Genomic DNA, 21,732 nt, shown 5'->3' with positions numbered 1-21,732 from the left:
CTTCAGCTTCAGCATCAGTCCTAATGAATATTCAGGACTGATTTCCTTTAGGACCAACAGGTTTGATCTCCTTGCAGTCCAAGGGACTCTCAAGAGTCTAAGTAAGTAGTAAGCAAAACTTCAATAAATAGGGAGTTCCTCTGGTCAAAAGTGTTAAATTCCTGAATAGTTATGAAATATTCTTCAAATAAAAGAATCAGAATAAATGAATACCTGAGTCCATGGTTTTATATAATAGTTCATTTACTATTTTCACATCATTTTTCTAATATAGCTAAACAATTTTTGTCTTCAGGTTATAGTATCTCATCTTACAAAATATATCATCAAAAAAACTATATACTGAGTAAAAATGTTAACATCTAACAAGGGAGAGATTAGTAGAAATTAGAGCAATATGAGTTTAAGTCTTAAACTGATTTCTTCATTCACCCTCATAAATTACTCCATAACTATTCAGAATCACTGCTTCTACTTTCCAAATAAACTCTTTAAGGACTTACAGGAGGTACATGTTCAACAGACCTGTTTAGGAAATTCACATTCTCATGCTTTATATCTAAGCTTGTACTTTTCCTTCTACTGATCAGCAGGAATATTTCCTTTACCCATTGTGTACCACAAACTGATGGAAGAACATGCCTTAACTGTAATATTGTGTCCTCCTTGTAAAAAGAACTAAAACCGGGACACAAAATGACACTTTGCACTATAACATTTATCTTTTTTCCCTAATTTTAGGTGTTTAGACTTATAATTCATTCATAAAAGCTTAATCCTAAATTTTGGGTAATAACTGCCAACAAATGGTGGTGGTGATGCCTCATCCTCCCCAAAATAGAATTTATTTTTGCTTTGAGGGAAATCATGTTTGATTAATGAATTTTTCCATTCCATGTCACAAATTTACCATAATCAGACCTCAAAAACATACATTGCCATATGTCTATTTTAAAGCATGTTTTAAACTATTAGCAAGATACTAATACTTACTCATTAGTTCTTTTCATTTATTACTCTTTATAGGGAAAAGTATAGCTATTTTCTTCCTTATTACCTCCTTGCAAATTGAGAAGTATCTCAGTGTTACATAAAAAGTTTCTTTTAGCAATGTTAGCTCAGGATATAACGAGGTTTCCCAAGGCCTTTTCTGAAAACAGCTATTTAAAATATGATATTCTGTGTGAAACAAGTTAAATTTAAAATTTTTAAAGCAATTATTTCACTTTAGTCAGTGTAGAATTTTAGCTCTCCTTTAAAAAACACTACAGTTTTAATATACATTTAAATGTGACTTAAGTTGCAAATAAAAAATAACATTTCTAAATTTTTAATAAACGATCTCAATTTGACATTCAATCCCTATCCCATTTTGTTTTGTTTCTCTTAACCACAGCACAAATATGACTTTAATTGGTTACTAGCAATACTGCTATATAGATGATTCAGGATGATTCAAGAATTTTTAGAAAGATGATAGGATTTCTTTAAAGTGATCTTAACATTTTATTGCTATCCATACTGATGATTTGTATAATGTAAATAATGGCTTGTGGTGATTATAAAGCATTCCAGAATTATAGACCAAGACTATACACTTGAAAAACCTGCTTGACATAAACTATACAATAGTATTTAGCTTAATACAGAAATTCAGTGCCAGGAGGCAAATCCAAATAGACTGTATTTAAAACCTCTGAAGTTTGACATTTCCCAGAGGGAACTAGCGCAGTCTTGCTAATAATTAGTGAAAGTACAACCAGAGATAAAAATAAGAGCCTGAAAAAAATTCTTGAAAAAATAATAAATACTACTACTAGATACATTATAATCAGGTCTAAGCACAATTTTTAAATTGTGTTGTAGAAATATGCTAGGAATGTGATTTAAAAGTCAAGCAAAACAGGTAAAATAAATTTACAGAAGAAAGCAAGTTTACACATTAGTGTTAGACTGTTTTTGAATTACCTAGTAGACAAAACAGTTCAAGGGATCACAGGCAAATGTAACACTTTTATTTTTCACAGTTACTGCAATCAAATATTAATTTAATTCAGAAGTATTATATGCACAAACTACACTTGTAACAGCATGACCTTTTACTTGAAAAATAAAGGATGAAATATTACATTTACTTATTTACACACTGCCCATAACTGACAGACTTTTAATGCTTTGTTTTCTAAAAGTTTTGTTGTTTTTAAACGAATTATATTTGAAGAGACTGAACCAAAACAGTGCTACCCAGAAGTCACATCTTGTCATCAGCCATCATAAGGATTTAACTTCATCCTAAAGTATGTGATCAGTCATGCCTGACTCTTTGTGACCCCATGGACAGTAGCCCACCAGGCTCCTCTGTCCATGGGATTCTCCAGGCAAGAACACTGGAGTGGGCTGCCATTCCCATCTCCAGGGGATCTTCCCAACCCAGGGACTGAACCCGTGTCTCCTACGATGGCATGTAGATTCTTTATGAAAGAGCCCCCTGGGAAGCACTTCATCTAAAGTATACAGAGCATTTTAAAAAAAAACAACCTATAAAACCGAATCTAGGTATTTTTAAATATAAAATTAGACTGCCATAAGGGAGTTTCCTTAAAAAATGAGAAACAGTAAAGAGCGCACACTTTTTTTACTCACAACCCTGTAATAAATGTGATACAAATTTGTTACACATTTCTTCTTTTCCTTTTGTAGACATGTTTCTCTCAAAAAACCTCTTAAGGCCTTGTCATGAAAATCCTTGATCACATTTTATTGTTTAAATAAATGCACTTATTTTGGGAAAACATTTTAAGGTAATCATTTCTACTGCTTAAATAACTTCTCTTGAGGTAGAGATAATTTCTACTTAGATCTCTACCTTTTATGTAAGACCAACACTGGCTTCTGTATGTAACTTACTACATTTTACCTATAGTCATTCTCCTTAAAGATGCAATATTATTTTTAAAATAATAAAAAGTACTACTAGGTACTTTATATTGAAAAATAGAAGGACGAATTTAGAACTCTGACCTTGGAAATAATATATCCAGGTTCAACTCTGCAAATCAGTCTTTTCACAAGTGAAGATCAACTAGAATATAACTGACTTTCACAGTTTTTTATTAATTGTTCTTCAGTGTAGTACTAATCTGATATCAGGCCTAGTAGGATTACATTTCAGTCTAACTCATTGGGTTTTATACAAAAGGCTTTAAGAGAGCTTTAATAAAATACTGTATAAAATATTAATCTTCTATAGCTTATAGTTCTTAGCATTAAAGATGTTCTGTTATACTGAACATTAAAGTAATCCTATTATCCAAAGATGCAGTTTGGATTTTATTTCATTAAGTCATTGCCTTTTTTGCTACCGAATACTGCCAAAATCCAGTGAAAAGGCAAGTTAAGAAGCCATGCTTCACTTCATACAGAGGTTCAACAGAACCTCTGGTTCACTAGACACTTGGTTGGCTATTCTTCCTTGAGTGAATAAACCTTCACCTGCTCTTTCACTGTGACTACTTACTTCCCAATGCTGGACTGAATACTAATGGATCCCAGTTTTTCATAACAGTAGTACCAACAGTAAGTAGAATGTGCATGTGTGTGTGCTAAATAATCTGTGTGTACACGTGTAATCTGAAAAACTTAACAAATGTATGTTTAAAAAAAATGTATACCCAGTAAATCCCTGTTCAATCCAATTTAATCTGCTCAATCAGCTATTTAAATTTTACTAGTTTTTAAAAGTAATATTGTACTGAATTCCCAATCCAAGACTCCTTTTATATTAATATATACATTGTAAATTAACTTTCAGATGTAGAATTTCTTACATCATATTATGTGCAAAATAACTCTTAACCACAAAACTTTAACAACTGCTACATTTAAAATCAGGCAACGTCCAACACTCCAGCAGCCACAAGTTGGCGTGAGAGCCAGTCCAATCCTTCATACAGTCCCATACCACTTCGAGCATCACAGCCCTGAATATACCAGCTTCGGCCACAGCACAATTTATGGAGACTAAGAAGCTCAGTGATTTCTTCTACTGACAGAGCTCCAGCAACATCCTAAAAGATATATACACATTAAAAAATTTTTGCATAAGTCTATGAAAATTAGCATTTTTGTAATTATTGCTATATACAATTCTGCTGGTATCATTTGAAAGTGAAAGTGAAGTCGCTCAGTCATGTCCAACTCTTTGCGACCCCATGGACAGAGAAGCCATGGGATTTTCTAGGCAAGAGTACTGGAGTGGGTTGCCATTTCCTTCTCCAGGGAATCTTCCCCACCCAGGGATCAAACCCAGGTCTCCCGCATTGTAGACAGATGCTTTACCATCTGAGCCACCAGGGAAGTCCCTGGTATCATTTTAACAGAAGCCTAAATTCAACTTTCAATAATCATTCAGAGATTAATGAGAATAGAAAAAGAATTGTTTTGGTAATAACAGTTTGTAAGAACAGTCTTTTAAAAAAAAATATTTGGCTGCATCAGCTCATAGGATCATCATTGTGTCATGTGGGATCCTTCGTTGTAGCACATGGACTCTAGTCCTGGCACACAGTTTTAGCTGCTCCACAGCATGGGGGATCTTAGTTTCCCAACCAGGGATTGAACCAGCATCCCCTGCACTGCAAGCCAGATTCTTAACCACTGGACCACCAGGCAATAGTCTTGCAATGAAATCAATGAAGGCTCTGCCCCTGAATAAAAAATACTGCCCATCTCACTATAAGGCATCTACTTAAAAGGAAATTAATACACATGTATCGTAAGAAATGGCTCTTACGTAGGGTTTATAAAGAGTTTATTAAACTCACCCAAGGAATTCTCTGACAGTCCAGTGGTTAGGACTCAATGCTTTCACCGCCGCGGACCCAGGTTCAGTCCCTAGTCAGGGAACTAAGATCCTGCAAGCTGTGCAGCATGGCCAACAACAACAAAAAACTCTCCAAACAGCACTGAATACCCTTCTTCCCAGAAGCAACCAACAGTAACAATTGCTTTCATATTTTTCCAGAAAACTTCCACGCACACTCATGTAAATGAACAGTACACACCCTAGGTTTTTTTTTTTTAACACATATATTGAAAAATAAAGATACATTTCCATTATCAGAACAAGCAGAAAAAACTTTCCACCAGTATTTTTAACTTCTATATTGCATTCCACTGTAGGTGTAACATCAGAGAGGGCAATGGCACCCCACTTCAGTACTCTTGCCTGGAAAATCCCATGGACGGAGGAGCCTGGTAGGCTGCAGTCCATGGGATCGCTAACAGTCGGGCACGACTGAGCGAATTCACTTTCACTTTTCACTTTCATGCATTGGAGAAGGAAATGGCAACCCACTCCAGTTTCTTGCCTGGAGAATCCCAGGGACGGCAGAGCCTGGTGGGCTGCCGTCTATGGGGTCGCACAGAGTCGGACATGACTGAAGCGACTTAGTAGCAGCAGCAGCAACAGGTGTAACATAATTTTCTTAACCAGTCTTATACTGAATATTTAAATTGAAAATATGTGCTTATGTGCTATTACATATACATACACATGGATGTAAACATATTTTTAAATACATACACTTGCAAAATTATCTCTAAGACAACCTTAGGGTAACTGTCTTCAGAATACATTACTAGAGATTTACAGGGTAAAAGGGTATATGCATCGAAACCTTTGACAAAGTACTGCCATATTGCCCTCCAAGAAAATGTCTCACATTAATAACCACACCAGCAGTGTATCCTGCCTAGGATTATCAAACATTTTCATCTTTAACAAGATGATAAGTGGAAAATGGTATTTCACTCTGCCTTATTTGCATATCTTTAATCATAATGTGAAGTGTATCAGCTCTTAATAGCTTGCCTTTTTTTCAAATTAAGGGGAAAATCCTTACCGTCTATCCAACTCTTCCTTCTTATGACATCTAAGCCACTTTATTGCATTAAAAAAAAAGCATTCTTATCCTCCTAGAAGCTGTCTCAAAATCTAAGAATCTTCAGCTGCCACGGTTCGAAAGTATCAGTTCTTCAGCGCCCAGCATTCTTTATGGTCCAACTCTCACATCTGCACATGACTACTGAAAAAATCATAGCTTTGACTATATGGACCTTTGTTAGGAAAGTGCTATCCCTGCTTTTTAATAAGTCATCTAGGTTTGTCATAGCTTTTCTTCCAAGGAGCAAGCATCTTTTAATTTTGTGGCTGGAGTTATTGTCCGCAGTAATTCTGGAGCCCAAGAAAATAAAATTTGTCACTGTTTGCACTTTTTCCCTATTTGCCATGAAGTGATGATCTTAGTTTTTTGAATGTTGAGTTTTAAACCAGCTTTTTCACTCTTCTCTTTCACCTTCATCAAAAGCTCTTTAGTTCCTCTTTGCTTTCTGCCATTACAGTGGTGTCATCTGCATATCTGCTATTGCATATCTGAGGTTGTTGATATTTCTCCCATCAATCTTGATTCCAGTCTGTGAGTCATCCAGCCCGGCATTTCGCATGATGTGACAACATACAGCTTGGCGTACTCCTTTTCCAATCTGGAACCAGTCTGTTGTTCCATGTCTGGTTCTAACTGTTTTTGTCCTGATACAGGTTTCTCAGGAGACAAGTAAGGTGGTCTGGTATTCCCAGCTCTTTAAGAATTTTCACAGTTTGCTATGATTCCCACAGCAAAGGCTTTAGCATAGTCAGTGAAACTGAAGGAGATATTTTTCTGGAATTCTTTTCCTTTTTTTCTATGATCCAATGGATGTTGGCAATTTGATCTCTGGTTCCTCTGCCTTTTCTAGATCCTACTTGTACATGTGGAAGTTCTCGATTTACATACTGTTGAAGCCTGGCCTGAAGGATTTTGAGCATTACCTTGCTAGCATGTGAAATGAGTACAACCATACAGTAGTTTGAACATTCTTTGGCATAACCTTTTTTGGGACTGGAATGAAAACTGACCTTTCCAGTCCTGTGGACACTGCTGAATTTTTCAAATTTGCTGGCATATTGGTCTCCATGATGCTCTCTAAAAATACTCATGTTTTTATTTTTTCTGTCTGTAGTGTTCTTTCCTTCAAATACTAACTCAAAGTATTATCTATAATTTCAATTCAAATCCTACTTTTTATAAATCTTAGAAAATACAACCTTTAGAACTACTCTATAATTTTCCATAATACTTTATATTAATATCACTGAAGTCACTTAGCAGTCTTATTAATCTGCACTTAGCAGTATTAGAAATAAACACTTAACATGCAAACCTAAATACATACGAGTTTCTACCTTATTTCTTTCTGTATACTCCAAGGTACCAAGTATGGCACCTTCCATATAGACTGCATTCAAAATACAGTGCAGAAACTTTATATCTACTGAGTTATTTCTCTCAAAATCTTAACAGTTACCTTATAATGTGGAATGCTAAAATAAATATTCTGAAATACAAATGTATTACCTGTTTGTTAGCAAAAATCAGGAGTAAAGCATCTCGGAGTTCTTTTTCTGTTAACAACTTTGCGAGTTCACTGTGTGCTTCACTAACTCTGTCTCTATGACTGCTATCAACAACAAATACAACAGCTATCAAAAAAAGACAAAAATATTCATTTAGTCATTTGTTTAATTTCAGTAAGTGGGCTAAATATTTTAATGTTATATTATGGTGAGTCTACCATCATTATTTTCACAGGAAGGCTGCCTGTTATAGGAGCATCTAGCAATAATTAATGATATGATCTCAAGCAGTTCACCTAACTTTTGGTCTATTTTTTTGCCATCTATAACAGGATTTACAACATTTGCACTACCAAACACATATTGCCTTGCATACAATTTAATATTTTTCTCTTAATGAATGAAAATGTACCTCTCATGATCTACCTACTGATGCTACTTCTTTGATTACTTTGATCACTCTACTTCCTTTACCAAAAGATAGTCTTTTAAAAATAAATAAGTTACCAACTTTATCTCTCCAAGGTATTCTCTTTAGGTGCCTGGCACAGCACTTTCCATAACTTTACTCAAAATACACAGCAGAAACTTCATGAGTTCAGTTCAGTTCAGTTCAGTTCAGTCGCTCAGTCGTGTCCGACTCTTTGCAACCCCATGAATCGCAGCACGCCAGGCCTCCCTGTCCATCACCATCTTCCGGAGTTCACTCAGACTCACATCCATCGAGTCCGTGATGCCATCCAGCCATCCCATCCTCAGTCGTCCCCTTCTCCTACTGCCCCCAATCCCTCCCAGCATCAGAGTCTTTTCCAATGAGTCAACTCCTTTCCAGCTATCTAATGGCAGCTAAACATCCTAGGCTTTCAACCATTCCTCATGTTCAAAATTCCATTTTTTCCCCTTAATCACTGGCTCATACTAACCTAATATCAAAAATTTCAAAGTAAAAATTATCTAGTCTTTCTTCTAGGTGGAAAACAGCTTGATATATGGAACAGAGAGTATGAATATAAGCTTTATGCTGGGGTACAGGAGGCAAAATGTACAATTCATTTATGTGAATAAATGCTAAGTGGAATGTATGTCACATAACAGTTTGGTTAAAATCAAACCACTATGGGTTCTTCTGCTAATGATAACTAATTGTGAATGGAAATAAAGGAGTGGAGCTATTGAGAGGTTATAATGGGATAAATGTTGAGTTGAATTGAATTGAATGGAGCAACAGAACTATACACCACAGATTCTACCCTATACCACAGTATTGCCAATGATTATACTCATATGACGGTGAAGGCAATGGCAACCCACTCCAGTACTCTTGCCTCGAAAACCCCATGGGCAGAGGAGCCTGGTTGGCTGCAGTCCATGGGGTTGCTACAAGTCAGACACAGCTGAGCGACTTCACTTTCACTTTTCACTTTCATGCACTGGAGAAGGCAATGGCAACCCACTCCAGTACTCTTGCCTGGAAAACCCCATGGGCAGAGGAGCCTGGTTGGCTGCAGTCCATGGGGTTGCTACAAGTCGGACACAGCTGAGCGACTTCACTTTCACTTTTCACTTTCATGCCCTGGAGAAGGCAATGGCAACCCACTCCAGTACTCTTGCCTGAAAACCCCATGGGCAGAGGAGCCTGGTAGGCTGCAGTCCATGGGGTCGCTACAAGTCAGACATGACTGAGCGACTTCACTTTCACTTTTCACTTTCCTGCATTGGAGAAGGAAATGGCAACCCACTCCAGTGTTCTTGCCTGGAGAATCCCAGGGATGGAGGAGGCTGGTGGGCTGCCGTCTATGGGGTCACACAGAGTCGGACATGACTGAAGCGACTTAGCAGCAGCAGCATACTCACATGAACACTAATAATACTCTGTGTTAAGAATACCAAGAGGAAAGTACCCTTAATTGCTTACATGTATAAGATAAATATTATGTTAAGTTATAGTTTTTCATGAAATATACCAGAGTACATATCTCAGTCTATCTAGCTTAATTTTCTTGATAGTGTTGGGCGTGCTACCAATATGTAATAGTATGGTCATATATTTAATCAACTCTAAAATATCAGCTTTATTAGCTAAATCAATGCACTGATAACTGGACTGACATTCTAAAAATCTGAAAAATTAAGATGTAATTTTACACTCTTACCTTGAGTATTAAGGTAATAATGTTTCCACAATGGTCTTAATTTGTGTTTTCCACCTACATCCCAAATGGTGAACTTTAGATTTTTATATTCTACAGTTTCCACATTAAAACCTGTTTTAAAAAAAAAAACCAACTTACTTTAATACTGACTTATGAGTGACACACCAAAAACCGGCAACCCCAATTGTAACTGTGACTTACAAATCATCTTCATACAGCACTATCTAACCAACTCCACTTGTAATAAACATACATGGAGGAAATGTATACCTTTAACCAGGGTTAGCCCTCTAATCTAATAGAGTCCTTAAGACCTTAACAGCTGAGTACCAGCTCTGCAACACTACCACCTCCTCATCCCTAATTTTCAGCCAGAGTCATCAATATTTTATTCCTTCCAACTGTCCCACCAATATTTTGTTCTTTCTTACTATCCCCCCTCAATCCACATTTCAATCCCACAGTCACTGAACCTTGCATTTTTCCTCTGAAATGCTGATGTCTTACAGACAATCTCCACATCAAGTGGGCATAAAGTAAGGCCCTGAGAACTCATCTGTAAGTTAGGGCTTTTTCCTATAAAATATTCATTAAGGTAAAAGCAATACGCATACTTACCAATTGTTGGAATAGGCTGCATGAACTCATCCTGTTTTAATTTAAACAAAATAGTAGTTTTTCCAGCACCATCTAATCCTAATGTAACAACTCGAATTTCCATTTTGGGTCCAATGTGAACTCTATTGTCCTATAATTTTTAAAAAAATAAATCTTTTTATTTTGTTATGGAGTTCAAAGTACTAGCACTTACACTTTTATTTATAAAATACCTTTGTTAATTATTTTGTCTCCTACTCATTCCTCAATCCATTAAAATCAGTTCTATTCCCATATTAAAATACCCTGATTCTGATATTTACAAAGAGGAAATGTTTCCTCACTGCTTTGTTAAATCTTGGCTTAGTAAAACTTTCTACATACTATGTAAGCTAAAAAATGCACACACACACACACACCTATTTTTCCCAGATTTTCTAGCTCAACTGAATCTTCTTTAAATAAGATTTTTCATGCTGTGCTAAATATATTAATAAAAAATAAAAAGTGATGTTTACTTCCTATAAATATTCAATGTTAACAATTTCACATGTATCCCTCCAGACATCTTCCTGTGCATCATACACTGGTTGACATACACAAAGCAGACACACTTAAAAAAAAAAAAAATACACACTGCAACTAATTTTTTACACTCAATAGTACCTTACGGAATCCTTTCATTTCAAACATATAAAACTACTTTTTTTCTTTCAATTGCTTTATTATATTCCATTTACCACTTGACCAATCCCCACTGACAAATATTTGATCTCTCTGATTTTTTTATATTATAAGTAATACTGCAATGAACATACTTGTTCAATTTCTAGCTGCATGACTACTCTGCCTCACCTCACCCATGTATAAAATGGGCATTAAAAATAGACTAAAGTCCTAGAGGGGCGGGATGGGGTAGCGATGTGGAAAGGAAGTTCAAGAGGGAGGGGACACATGCATACCTATGAGTGATTCATGTTGATATATGGAAGAAACCAACACAATACTGCAAAGCAATTAGCCTTCAACTAATTTTTTTAAATAGACCAAACTTACATAGGATTTTTGTAAGAATTAATTTTTTAAAAGATGGGTAATTTGGACTCATGGAGTTGGGAGAGAAAAAAACAATGAAGAAAAGTGAAAAGACCCTAAGAGACACATCGGACTGGGAGTCCCAGAAGGAGAATACAGAAATAAAGGGGCAAAGAGATCTTACTTGAAGATATAATGGCTGAAAACTTCCTAATCTGAGGAAAGAAATGGATATAAAAATCCTACCTCAATGCATTCAAACTATGATAAATGCAAAGAGACCCACATTAAGATATATTATAACCCAACTGTCAAAATTCAAAAACAGATAATCTTGAAAGCAACAAGAAAAAATGACTAATCACAGAAAGGGAGCTTCCATAAGACTATCAACAAATTTCTCAGCAAAAACACACTGCAGACCAGAAGGAATGGGATGATACAGTCAAAGTGCTGAAAGAAAAAGGCTTCAACCAGGAATTCTATATATAGCAAAACTGTCCTTCAAAAATTATGGGAAAAAAGATTTTCCTAGAAAAACAAAGCTGATGAAGTCAGGATCACTAGACCTGTTCAATAAGAGAAGCTAAAGGAGTCCTTCAAACTGAAATGAAAGGCTGTCAGCAATACGAAGTCATATGAAAATCCAAAATGGTAACAATAACTACAGGAACAAATAGTAACCTGCATTATTATAATTTGGGTGAATAAATTTAATTCTTCATTGAAATGAAATAACAAACACATTAAAAGAAACTATAAGCCTGTGCTAATAAGTGTACAGTATATAAAGATATAATTTGTGACATCAATAATATAAAGTACAGGGGGTGGAGCTCTGGAAAAATAGAATTTTTCTATGCAATTGAAGTTAAATTGTTATCAATTTAAAACAATGTTACAACTAAGATATTTTATGTAATTGTAAAGGTAACCTCAAACACACACACAAAAATCCATAGAATATAAACAAAAGGAAATGAGAAGGAACTCAAACCATGACATTAAAAAAAAAATCAATAAAACACAAAAGGCAATGAAAGAGGAAAGGTAAAACAAAAAAAAGTATCAAGTTAGGCAGAAAATAAACAAAATGACAACAGTAAGGGTTTACCTAACAATAATTAAATATAAATAGACTTAACTCTCCACTCAAAAGACATAGTGTGACCTAGTGTGAAAAACCAAGATCTAAAAATATGCTGTTTACAAAAGAGACTCACTTTATATCTAAGGAAACACACATTTGAAAGTGAAAGGATGGTAAAAATGCTAATCTCTTTGGGATGCAAATCACACCCAAAAGAAAGCAGGGCTGGCTATCCTAAAATCAGACAAAATAGATTTTTAAGTCAGAAACTGTTATAAGAGACAAGTTCATTATATAATGGAAAAATGGAAGGTTTATAAAGAATATATAATAATTCTAAATATCTGGATTATAAATAAATAGAGTAAAGCCCTAAACATAAGAACCAAAGCTATAAAAATCGTAGAACAGCAGAAAAGCTCCTGACACTGGATTTAGCAGTGATTTTCTTGGATATGACATAAAAAACAATCAACAGAAGCAAAAACAGATAAACGGGACTAGATCAATGTTAAAAGCTTTTGTGAATCAGAGGACACAATCAACAGAGTGAAGAAGAAAACTACAGAATGGGAGAAGATACTTGCAAATCATGTATCTGATAATGGATTCATATATGGAATATATAAAGAACTCCTACAACTCAACAACAAAAGTCAGATAGAAACAGAAAAATAGGCAAAAGGACTTGTAAAAAATTCTCCACAGAACTGACCAAGAAGTATATGAAAAGATGCTTAACATCACTGATCATCAGAGAAATGCAAATCAATACCACAATAAGTTATCACTTTACACCAATCAGGATGGCTACTATCAAAAACAAAACAAACAGAAAAGAATAAGTGACAATGTGGAGAAACTGGAATCCTCATGCACTTTTGGTAGGATTTATATCATGTGATGCAACACTAAGCAAACAGTATGACATTTCCTCAGAAAACTAAAAACAGAACTACTATATGAACCATTAGTCCCATTTCTGGTGTTTATCCAAAAGAATAGGAAACAAAGCCTGAAAGAGATGTCTATACAATCATGTTCACAGCAGCACTATTCACAATAACCAAGAGGTAAATTAACCCAAATATCCACCGATAGATGAATGTATACACAAAATGTGGCATACACAATGAAATATTATTTAGACTTAAAAGGATATTCTGTCACATACTACAACACAGGTGAACTCTGAGGACATAATACTAAGCGAAATAAACCCAGTCACAAAAAGACAAACATTATCCACGTATACACTCAATTTAGAGTAGTCAAATTTAATGAAACAGAAAGTAGAACAGTGGATACCAGGATATGAGGAGAAGCAGGGAATAGGGGAGCAGTCATTTATAAGGTATAGTTTCCATTTTTGAAGATGAAAGATTTCTGAAAATGTTTCACACAATGTGAATATACTTAACGATACTGAACTATACACTTAAAAAACGATTAAGATGGTAAAAAATTTTGTGTTTACCAGAATAAAAAAATGTACATACAATCAAGTACCTTGTAGATGTAAAAGGGAATGGAAAAGGTCACATATACTGCAAAGGAGTGACCTCTAGGATGTACCCTCAAGTTAAAATGCAAGGTGGAGGAGTACAGTACTCTACCTTTGAATGGGTGGAGAGTACATGCAAACATATTTCTCTATTTTTTTAAATGATGAATAAAACTAAGAAAACTAAGAAAAATTCTATTCTTCTCCATAGTTTTGTATGGAGAAGGGAAGAAAAGGATGGAGGGGTCAAATTGAAGTTAGACTTCACTGAATGCACTTTGCTTTGCAGATATGACTCTGGACCATGTGAATGCTTCACAGTAATTATAAAACAAGATTAAAAACAATTTTAAAGCCACTCAAAAATAGCAAAATGAAACACATGTACCTTTTTAAATTAGGGGGAATCCACTTGAAAAGAGACTAAAACATATCAAAAAATGCGAAATACAGTCTCAGACCTAAAAAAATTTATTTAACAATCTAGGAAATCTGAATACTAATTTGATAATGGGTAATATTAAAGATGTATTTAATTTCTTAGATGTGGTGATGGTATTTTGATCATGTTTTAAAAATGATTTGATGTTGGGATGAAATATGTTGAGATTTGTTTCAAAATAACCTGGGAGATTATAGGTAGAAAGAGACTGGGAGAAGTGTAGGTGAAATAAAAAGTTTTTAACTGTTCAAGTAGGTGGTGATGAGTATAGGAAGATTCATTAAACCACCTTCTATTTTCCACTGATAAAGTTTTCTTTTTTAATCCTATGGTTCATTAATTTCTTAGTTGTCTATTCAAGCTAATTACCAAGGAAGGTAAAACAATTATGATTTAATTGTGAACAATTATGTGTTCAAAAACACACCTAAAAATGAAGTACAGAATGCATTACCTTTGTAAAAGTGACAGGGATGCTGGCATCCAACTGAATGTGATCTGCCATTTCTGTAAACTGCTGCTGCTGCTTTTGCAGTGCTTCCAGTAACCTTGTAATTTCTTGTTTTGCCAAAACAACTCTACAATCATCCTAGAAAGGAGAAGATATTTCTTATAAACCTTTTAAAGAAACCAGGAAAAGCGATATCACTAAAACTCAAGAAAAGCTCATTTAACATTATAGTATTCAAAGTTAGCTGCTGAAGATTCAGTGCTTTTAAATTGTGGTGCTGGAGGAGAAGACTCTTTACAGTCCCTTGGACTGAGAGCAGATCAAACCAGTCAATCCTAAATGAAATCAACTATGAATATTCACTGAAAGGACTCATGCTGAAGCTGAAGCTCCAATATTTTGGCCACCTGATATGAAGAGTTAACTTACAGGAAAAGGCCCTGATGCTGGGAAAGACTGAATGCAGAAGGAGAAGAGGACAGCAGAGGATGAGATGGTTAGACAGCATCACTGACAACAGACACGAATTTGAGCAAACTCTGGAAGACAGTGGAGGACAGAGGATCTTGGCATGTTATAATCCATGGAGTCACCAGAGTTGGACATTCAACAACAACAAAGTTAACTTACTTGTAAATCTGACTAAGATAACAATAGTCAGACATTAATAAATAATTTAAGAGACCATCAACATATGAATAGGTAAATAATTTTATATTCACAAATGTAATACTATCACAATAAAAATGAACTACAATTACATTTTGACAAAATGAATTTCACATGAAATAAGAGTAGAAATGACATGAAGAGTTCTTATTGTATGATTCCCACTTTTATTAATTATTCAAAATAGACAAAAACAAAGTATACATTAGAAATCAGGATAGTGGTTCATCCTTAGGAGGAAAGGCAGGTAGTTACTAGAATAGAGTCTGAGGGGCTTCTGGGGTCCTGGTAATGCCATTACTGGATCTGGATGCTGATTACATAGCAATGTCCAGTCCTAAAATACAGCAAGTTGAATGCATATGCACATATTTCTATGTGTGTGTATGTATATGTATATATATACACACACACATATATATAGTACTCCTATAAAAGTTTTTCAAAATAGTGTAAGATATACACATATCGGTTCCAGAAACAAAGGACTAAAGGTCAAACTGTGATGTCTCGTCTCACTCTAGAGTCCCAGGCTCTTTCCTTCCAGTTGCTCAAATATTATTCCAGAAATATTCTATACATATGCCAATGTATTCTTCATAAGATATAGATTTTCCAACAATACATAAGCGCCATGAAAGAAACAGCATTGTTAGTTTTTGCTCACTGCTGTATATTCACATGAAAAGAAAGAAAGTGAAAGTTGCTCAGTAGTGTCCGACTCTTTGCGACCCCATGGACTACGCAGTCCATGGACTTCTCTAGGCCAGAATACTGGAGTGGGTAGCCTCCCCCTTCTCCAGGGGATCTTCCCAACCCAGGGATCGAACCCAGGTCTCCTGCATTGCAGGTGGATTCTTTACAGCTGAGCCAAGAACAGCTCACTCAAGGGCTTTCCTTGAGTCAAGGGAAGCCCAAGAACACGAGTGGGCAGCCTATCCCTGTGTATAGGTTTCTCAAGAGGCAGGTCAGGTGGTCTGGTATGTTCCCATCTCTTTCAGAATTTTCCACAGTTTATTGTGATCCACACAGTCAAAGGCTTTGGCATAATGATGCTTACCCTATTTCAAAATGCAATCTGCTATACCTTCACACTTTTTATTTTTCCCTTAGCTCTTATCACTTTTTAACATACTATATAATTTACTTATTAGAAATGGTTATGGCTTATTGTCTGTCTCTTGCTAAGATGCTAATTCCACAAGATTATGGCTTTTGGCCTATTTTGCTTATTGATGTATTCCATGTACCTAGAATTTACATGGCACATAGCAGGCACACAAAAAAATGTCTGCCTCATAAATAAATCTTAACCAAGCAGCATCATGCCTTGAACTTAGACGACGCATCAACTGTTTTGGAGGGGAGGGATGATTAAATTTTATCCTCAAAATTGGTAATAAATATGTGCTATTCCATCCATTCCTCTCTTCAGGCATCTCTGTGGAAGGAACTTTTAAGACTACTGGCTGAGAATAGGGTTCTGTGGCCATAAATCAGAATAAAACTAATAAGTCCATATGATGAATGAATCCAAGGCCCCAATTTCATTTGCATTAACACAGTGAGATAATACCATGTCATTAACATTTATCAGTCACTTTGACAAAATGCTTCAGAAACTCTAAAATACTTCTAAATATTTCAGTAGCCATGAGCATACTTTTAAATTAAATAAATATAAAAATACTTTGAAGTAGTCACTTAAGTATGATTTAGGGCATGCTCCATTTCTAATTTTGCTGTGCAGCTTGAGCTGAACAAGTGTTTATTAAGCTCTTTCTAACCAGATACAAAGAATTTAGATACAAAGATGCATTCAGCCAACATTCAGAAGGACAAACGTGAGTAATGTATCACTAGACTCAAATCAGGAGACAAAAACCCCCACAATCATGTGAACAGAAAAACTAATACGAAGAACAGTTAACTAGGTGTAGTTATTAACTAGGCAACTGAAAGTGTAAAAAGAGCTCGGAGGTCTCATGGAGGAAACAACTGTAAGAAATAGCTACCACTCTCAGGGCTGGGGGAATAAAGGAGAGATGCTAGAATTATTAAAACTTAGACACTTATAGGAGGGATCCCATGGAGCTGAAACTCAGATCTCTAAGGAAAGCGGTCTCGTTTGAGCAGTGACATTTACATGAACCCCAAGCAAACGGGAACCCACAGGAAATCACATCCACCTTTCAGCCTCCCTCTACTGCTCCCTACTGGCAAAGCCTAAAATAACATGGAACCAGCTGGCAGAGCAGGTTTTCAGCGTTCCAATCTCAGCATCACAAAGCAGAGGTCAGAATAGGACTGGAGCAAGAAGACAACTTAATAAATGGCAAAAACATCAATTACTACAGTTCAATGTGACAAGGACTAAAGGACGCAAGACTGATGCAGTTACAGCCTAGCCTATCAGATTTTTAAGAGAAAAAGCTCTACAATGGTAGAAAGTTTAGCTCTCTAATGATTTGTATCAACACAATCATAAGCAATATATCAAAAAATGAGTGTCTGCAGCATACTAGGATTCTTAGGGCAACAATTAGTCTTAAATTGCATATTTATGAAGGCAGATCCAAAACAGTAATGAGTAAGACTGACATTTTTGTTAGAATAACCTTAAATCTAAATCATTTTAAAAGCATATTATCTTATGGCAAAACCAATACAGTATTGTAAAGTAAAATTAAAAAAATAAAATAAAAGCATATTATCTGCAATATGGGTAACAAATTGCTTATGATACCTCATGCATCAAAAAAAAACCATGGATTTTCTGTGACATAAAAGTTAAGAACTAATAAATTAGAGCAGAGATGGGTAGTTCATGCTACAGATGCACTACCCACCTCCCCCCACCAAAAACCAATGAACAAAAAAGAGCAAGGACAAGGAACTTCAAACAACAGTAAAAATTTGAAGAAGGATTTCCAATATTAAAAAAGGGAGACATAAGCCCACCAAGCAGGAAGAATAGTATATATGTTTGGCAAAAAAGGGTTAAAGGACTTGGGATGAATAGAGAATGACAAGAAGTTAAAGAGGTTCTAGAACCTATGGTTTTATGGTGGGGAGGACACAAAAAAGAGAGGGCACTGATATGATTGACTGGAGCAATGCGAGCTTAGAGATCACGTCCTAAGCACAGCCCACATTAAAGCCCACAATAACACAGAGTAATAATATAAAACTATTTATTAAATTAATAAAATAACTAGTATGTACTCTGGTAATGATTTGATTAAGCTTACAAATTCTCCTTCCTAAACTATGTCCTAACAATGTTTTAAACCATGTACCTGTTGCAAAGTCTTTTCACAATGGAGACAGGCTGTTGAAACCTGAGATAACAAAATAGTCATATCTTCTTGTTGCTGCCTAAGCCAAATCAATTTTTCTCGAACATGAGCATCAACAACACTTAGAGCCATTTCTTCTTGACGACACAGAGTTTCATGCAGATCAGAAAAATAAGCTCGGACACACGATCGGGCATTCTCTGCAGTACCTGGTACCTTGGGCAATAAAAATAAGTTTTCAACAACTGTAACCTTAAAAAAGATTTTTTATGTGAAATAATGAAAATTTCAATACCATCTATAACCTTAAAAATCCCAAAATGTGTATCTCCACACAGGTCTTTTCCCCTTAAACACAGCCTTTGGATATCCAACAGTTTAAATGACATTTCAAAAAAACAAGGAATGCCTAACCTACAGTCTCCCTCAACCTCAAACCTAGTTTTCTCCATCTCAATCAATAAACGGCAACTACAACTTCCAGGTTGTTCAAGCTAAAAAAACTGGAGTCACCCTTAACACTTCTCTTTTTTATCTCTCAACTAGTTTCTTACTGAATTCTGCTGACTTCAAAATATATCTAGAATCTGATCATGCCTCACCATCTCTACTTCTACCAACCTAATCAAAGCCATTATCATTTCTCACTTGAGTATTGTAATAGCCTTCTAACTCGGCTCACTAGATCTACCCCTGCTCCCTACAACGTATGCTCCATCCAGAAGCCAGACTGATCATTTTAACTGTTAAGTCAAAATGTTAATTATTACTTTGCTCAAAACACTCCCATGGTTTCCCACACAGAGTAAACGCCAAAGTCCTTTATATGGGATGTTCAATGACAGAATCCCTGAGAAAGAGCCATCTGAGCTCAGACCTGAAGGAGGTAGGAGAGGGAACCACATGAGCATTTTGAAGAAGAGCATTCCTGAAATAAAGCAAAGCAAGTGCCTATAAGGCCCTTTCTGACATCAATTCCAGCTATGCTTTCCATTAATCATTCTGTTTTAGCTACACTGAGCTTCCTTGAAGTTTCCTAAGAAAACAAGGCACATTCCAACTGTAGGGCCTCTGTACTTGATCTAGAGTGTTCTTTCCCCAAATATTAGCATGGTTCCCTTTTCTCAGCTCCTTTAGGTCTTTGCTCAATGCCCCTTCTCAGGGAGCCTGTCCTCAAATACCACCTTTTCCGGATTTTTCTCCAAAGCACCTAATAAAATACTTCTGCCATATTTTACTTGTATATTGTCTCTCTTCCCACATTAGAATGCAAACTCTGCATAGGTGGTATTTTTGACTTGTAGAGTGGTGTCTCCTTAGCTAGAATAGTGTTTAGCACTTGAGATATGTTCAATAAATATTTACTGAGGGCATAAGTATTTCCACCATAGTACAACAAGGTCCAACAGAATTTTATGTGGTGACATGTTCTATATCTGTGCTGACCAATATGGTAGCCACTAGCTACACACACAGAAAATGTACTTCAAATGTAGCTAGTGAGACTGAGGAAGTAAATTTTGTATTTCTTGGGATTGATAAATAATTTAAACTTAAACAGCCACATGAGGCTACGGGCTACTAGTTTGACAGAGCGTTATTCTAGCCATTATTCCCAATGACTTGGCTTTAATTTTGATTACCAAAAAACCCCACTATACTTCGTCTGTCCCTGTGCTTTATATTCCTGTCTGAAAATATCCCTTTCTTCTCTATGCATGTGTGCTAAGTCGCTTCACTCATGTCCGACTCTTCGTGACCCTATGGACTGTAGCTCTCCAGGTTCTTCTGTCCATGGAGTTCTCTAGGGAAGAATAATGGAGCGGGTTGCCATGCCCTCTTCCAGGGAATCTTCCTGACTCAGGGTTTGAGCCCACATCTCTTAAAGACTCCTGCACTGGCAAGCGGGTTCTTTACCACTAGTGCCACCTGGGATGCCCAAACGCTTCTCCTCTATAATTCAATTTTTAAAAGCAACTACCACTACTGCCTAAGTCCCTTCCTTCTCTTCATAGCCAAACTCTTAGAAGTTAAACACACTCACCTCCTAATACCCACTTACTCTTCATCTTACTGGGGGTTGGTTGGGGGGGGGGGGGAGTATTTCCATTTATTTCACAGATATAACAAATTCAACATCCAAATTAAACTTACCACCTTGGTCTCATCCTCCCCTCCCAAATTCTTCTTCCTCCCCGTTTAGAGCACAACCATCCGCCAGGCTGGGCAAGGTGGAAACCTAGGCATCATGCTTGACCTTGCAAGTTACCTATCAATCAATATTATCAATCAATCACTATGACCTACCTATTCTACTTCTTTAACATCTCAAAGCCATGTGCTTCTCTCCATCCTCAATACTGCAGTATTATGGGCCACAAACAATTCTCAAGTAGATAATTTCAGCAACCTCACAAGAGGTCTCCTTGCTTCCAATCTTGTTGTTCCTCCAATTCATTTTTTATATTAAACAGCAACCTTTCTTAATGCAAATCTGATTAAGTTATTCCTATGACAATTCTTCAATGGCTCATCACTGCCTGTGAGATAAAGTCCAAACTCTTTAACATAGCTAACAAGATGTTGCACGATTTGGCCCTTAATTCTCCAACGTGTTTTCTTACCATCTGCCACCCCAATACTCAAAGCTTCAACCACAGTGAACTTAGTTAAGTTTCTACAATACGTCCAAGTCTCACTGCCAGGTATTTTAACATATGCTTCCCTCTCTGGAACAACTCTCTCCCATCTCACTCTTCTCCCTGACTAAATTCCTTTAAATCTCAGTTTAGACATCACATCTTCTACAAAGCCTTCCAAGACTTACCTAAGTTAATGCTGTTTATATGCACACTGCCAGGGCATCCTGCATTTCCCCCACAAAGTAAACAGTTACCACACTTGAAACTCTTCCATGATGGATTATAAATTTCCGTAAAGACAGAGACTTTTCAAAAAACTTATTTCCACTGACTAGTGCAGTACTGGTACAATGGAATTGCTCAATAAATCCTATAAGGTGAAAAAGTAAGAAGGAAA

At 36.1% G+C, this 21,732-nt stretch overlaps 1 protein-coding gene across 4 annotated transcripts in view; it reads right to left on the bottom strand.

The window, feature by feature from the left end:
- Positions 1 to 1,482: 1,482 nt before the first annotated feature.
- Positions 1,483 to 21,732, bottom strand: part of TRIM23 (tripartite motif containing 23) — a 34,860-nt gene continuing 14,610 nt past the window's right edge. The window contains exons 1-7 of one of the 4 annotated variants that reach the window (XM_069556295.1): positions 21,521 to 21,705; positions 18,694 to 18,909; positions 14,729 to 14,863; positions 10,225 to 10,354; positions 9,607 to 9,717; positions 7,455 to 7,579; positions 1,994 to 4,067 (exon numbers count right to left, since the gene is read on the bottom strand). In XM_069556295.1, the coding sequence (XP_069412396.1) occupies positions 3,888 to 4,067; positions 7,455 to 7,579; positions 9,607 to 9,717; positions 10,225 to 10,354; positions 14,729 to 14,863; positions 18,694 to 18,825 (813 nt within the window). In that variant the 5' untranslated portion in view covers positions 18,826 to 18,909; positions 21,521 to 21,705 and the 3' untranslated portion in view covers positions 1,994 to 3,887. Of the gene's footprint in view, positions 4,068 to 7,454; positions 7,580 to 9,606; positions 9,718 to 10,224; positions 10,355 to 14,728; positions 14,864 to 18,693; positions 18,910 to 20,847; positions 20,963 to 21,000; positions 21,234 to 21,520; positions 21,706 to 21,732 lie in introns of those variants that run through there. The other 3 variants (XM_069556293.1, XM_069556294.1, XM_069556292.1) reach the window with 3 other exon arrangements.

The sequence above is a fragment of the Ovis canadensis genome, chromosome 16 (genome assembly GCF_042477335.2).
Source record: "Ovis canadensis isolate MfBH-ARS-UI-01 breed Bighorn chromosome 16, ARS-UI_OviCan_v2, whole genome shotgun sequence".
NCBI classification, from domain to species: domain Eukaryota; kingdom Metazoa; phylum Chordata; class Mammalia; order Artiodactyla; family Bovidae; genus Ovis; species Ovis canadensis.
This window is presented reverse-complemented; position numbering and strand designations above follow the sequence as displayed.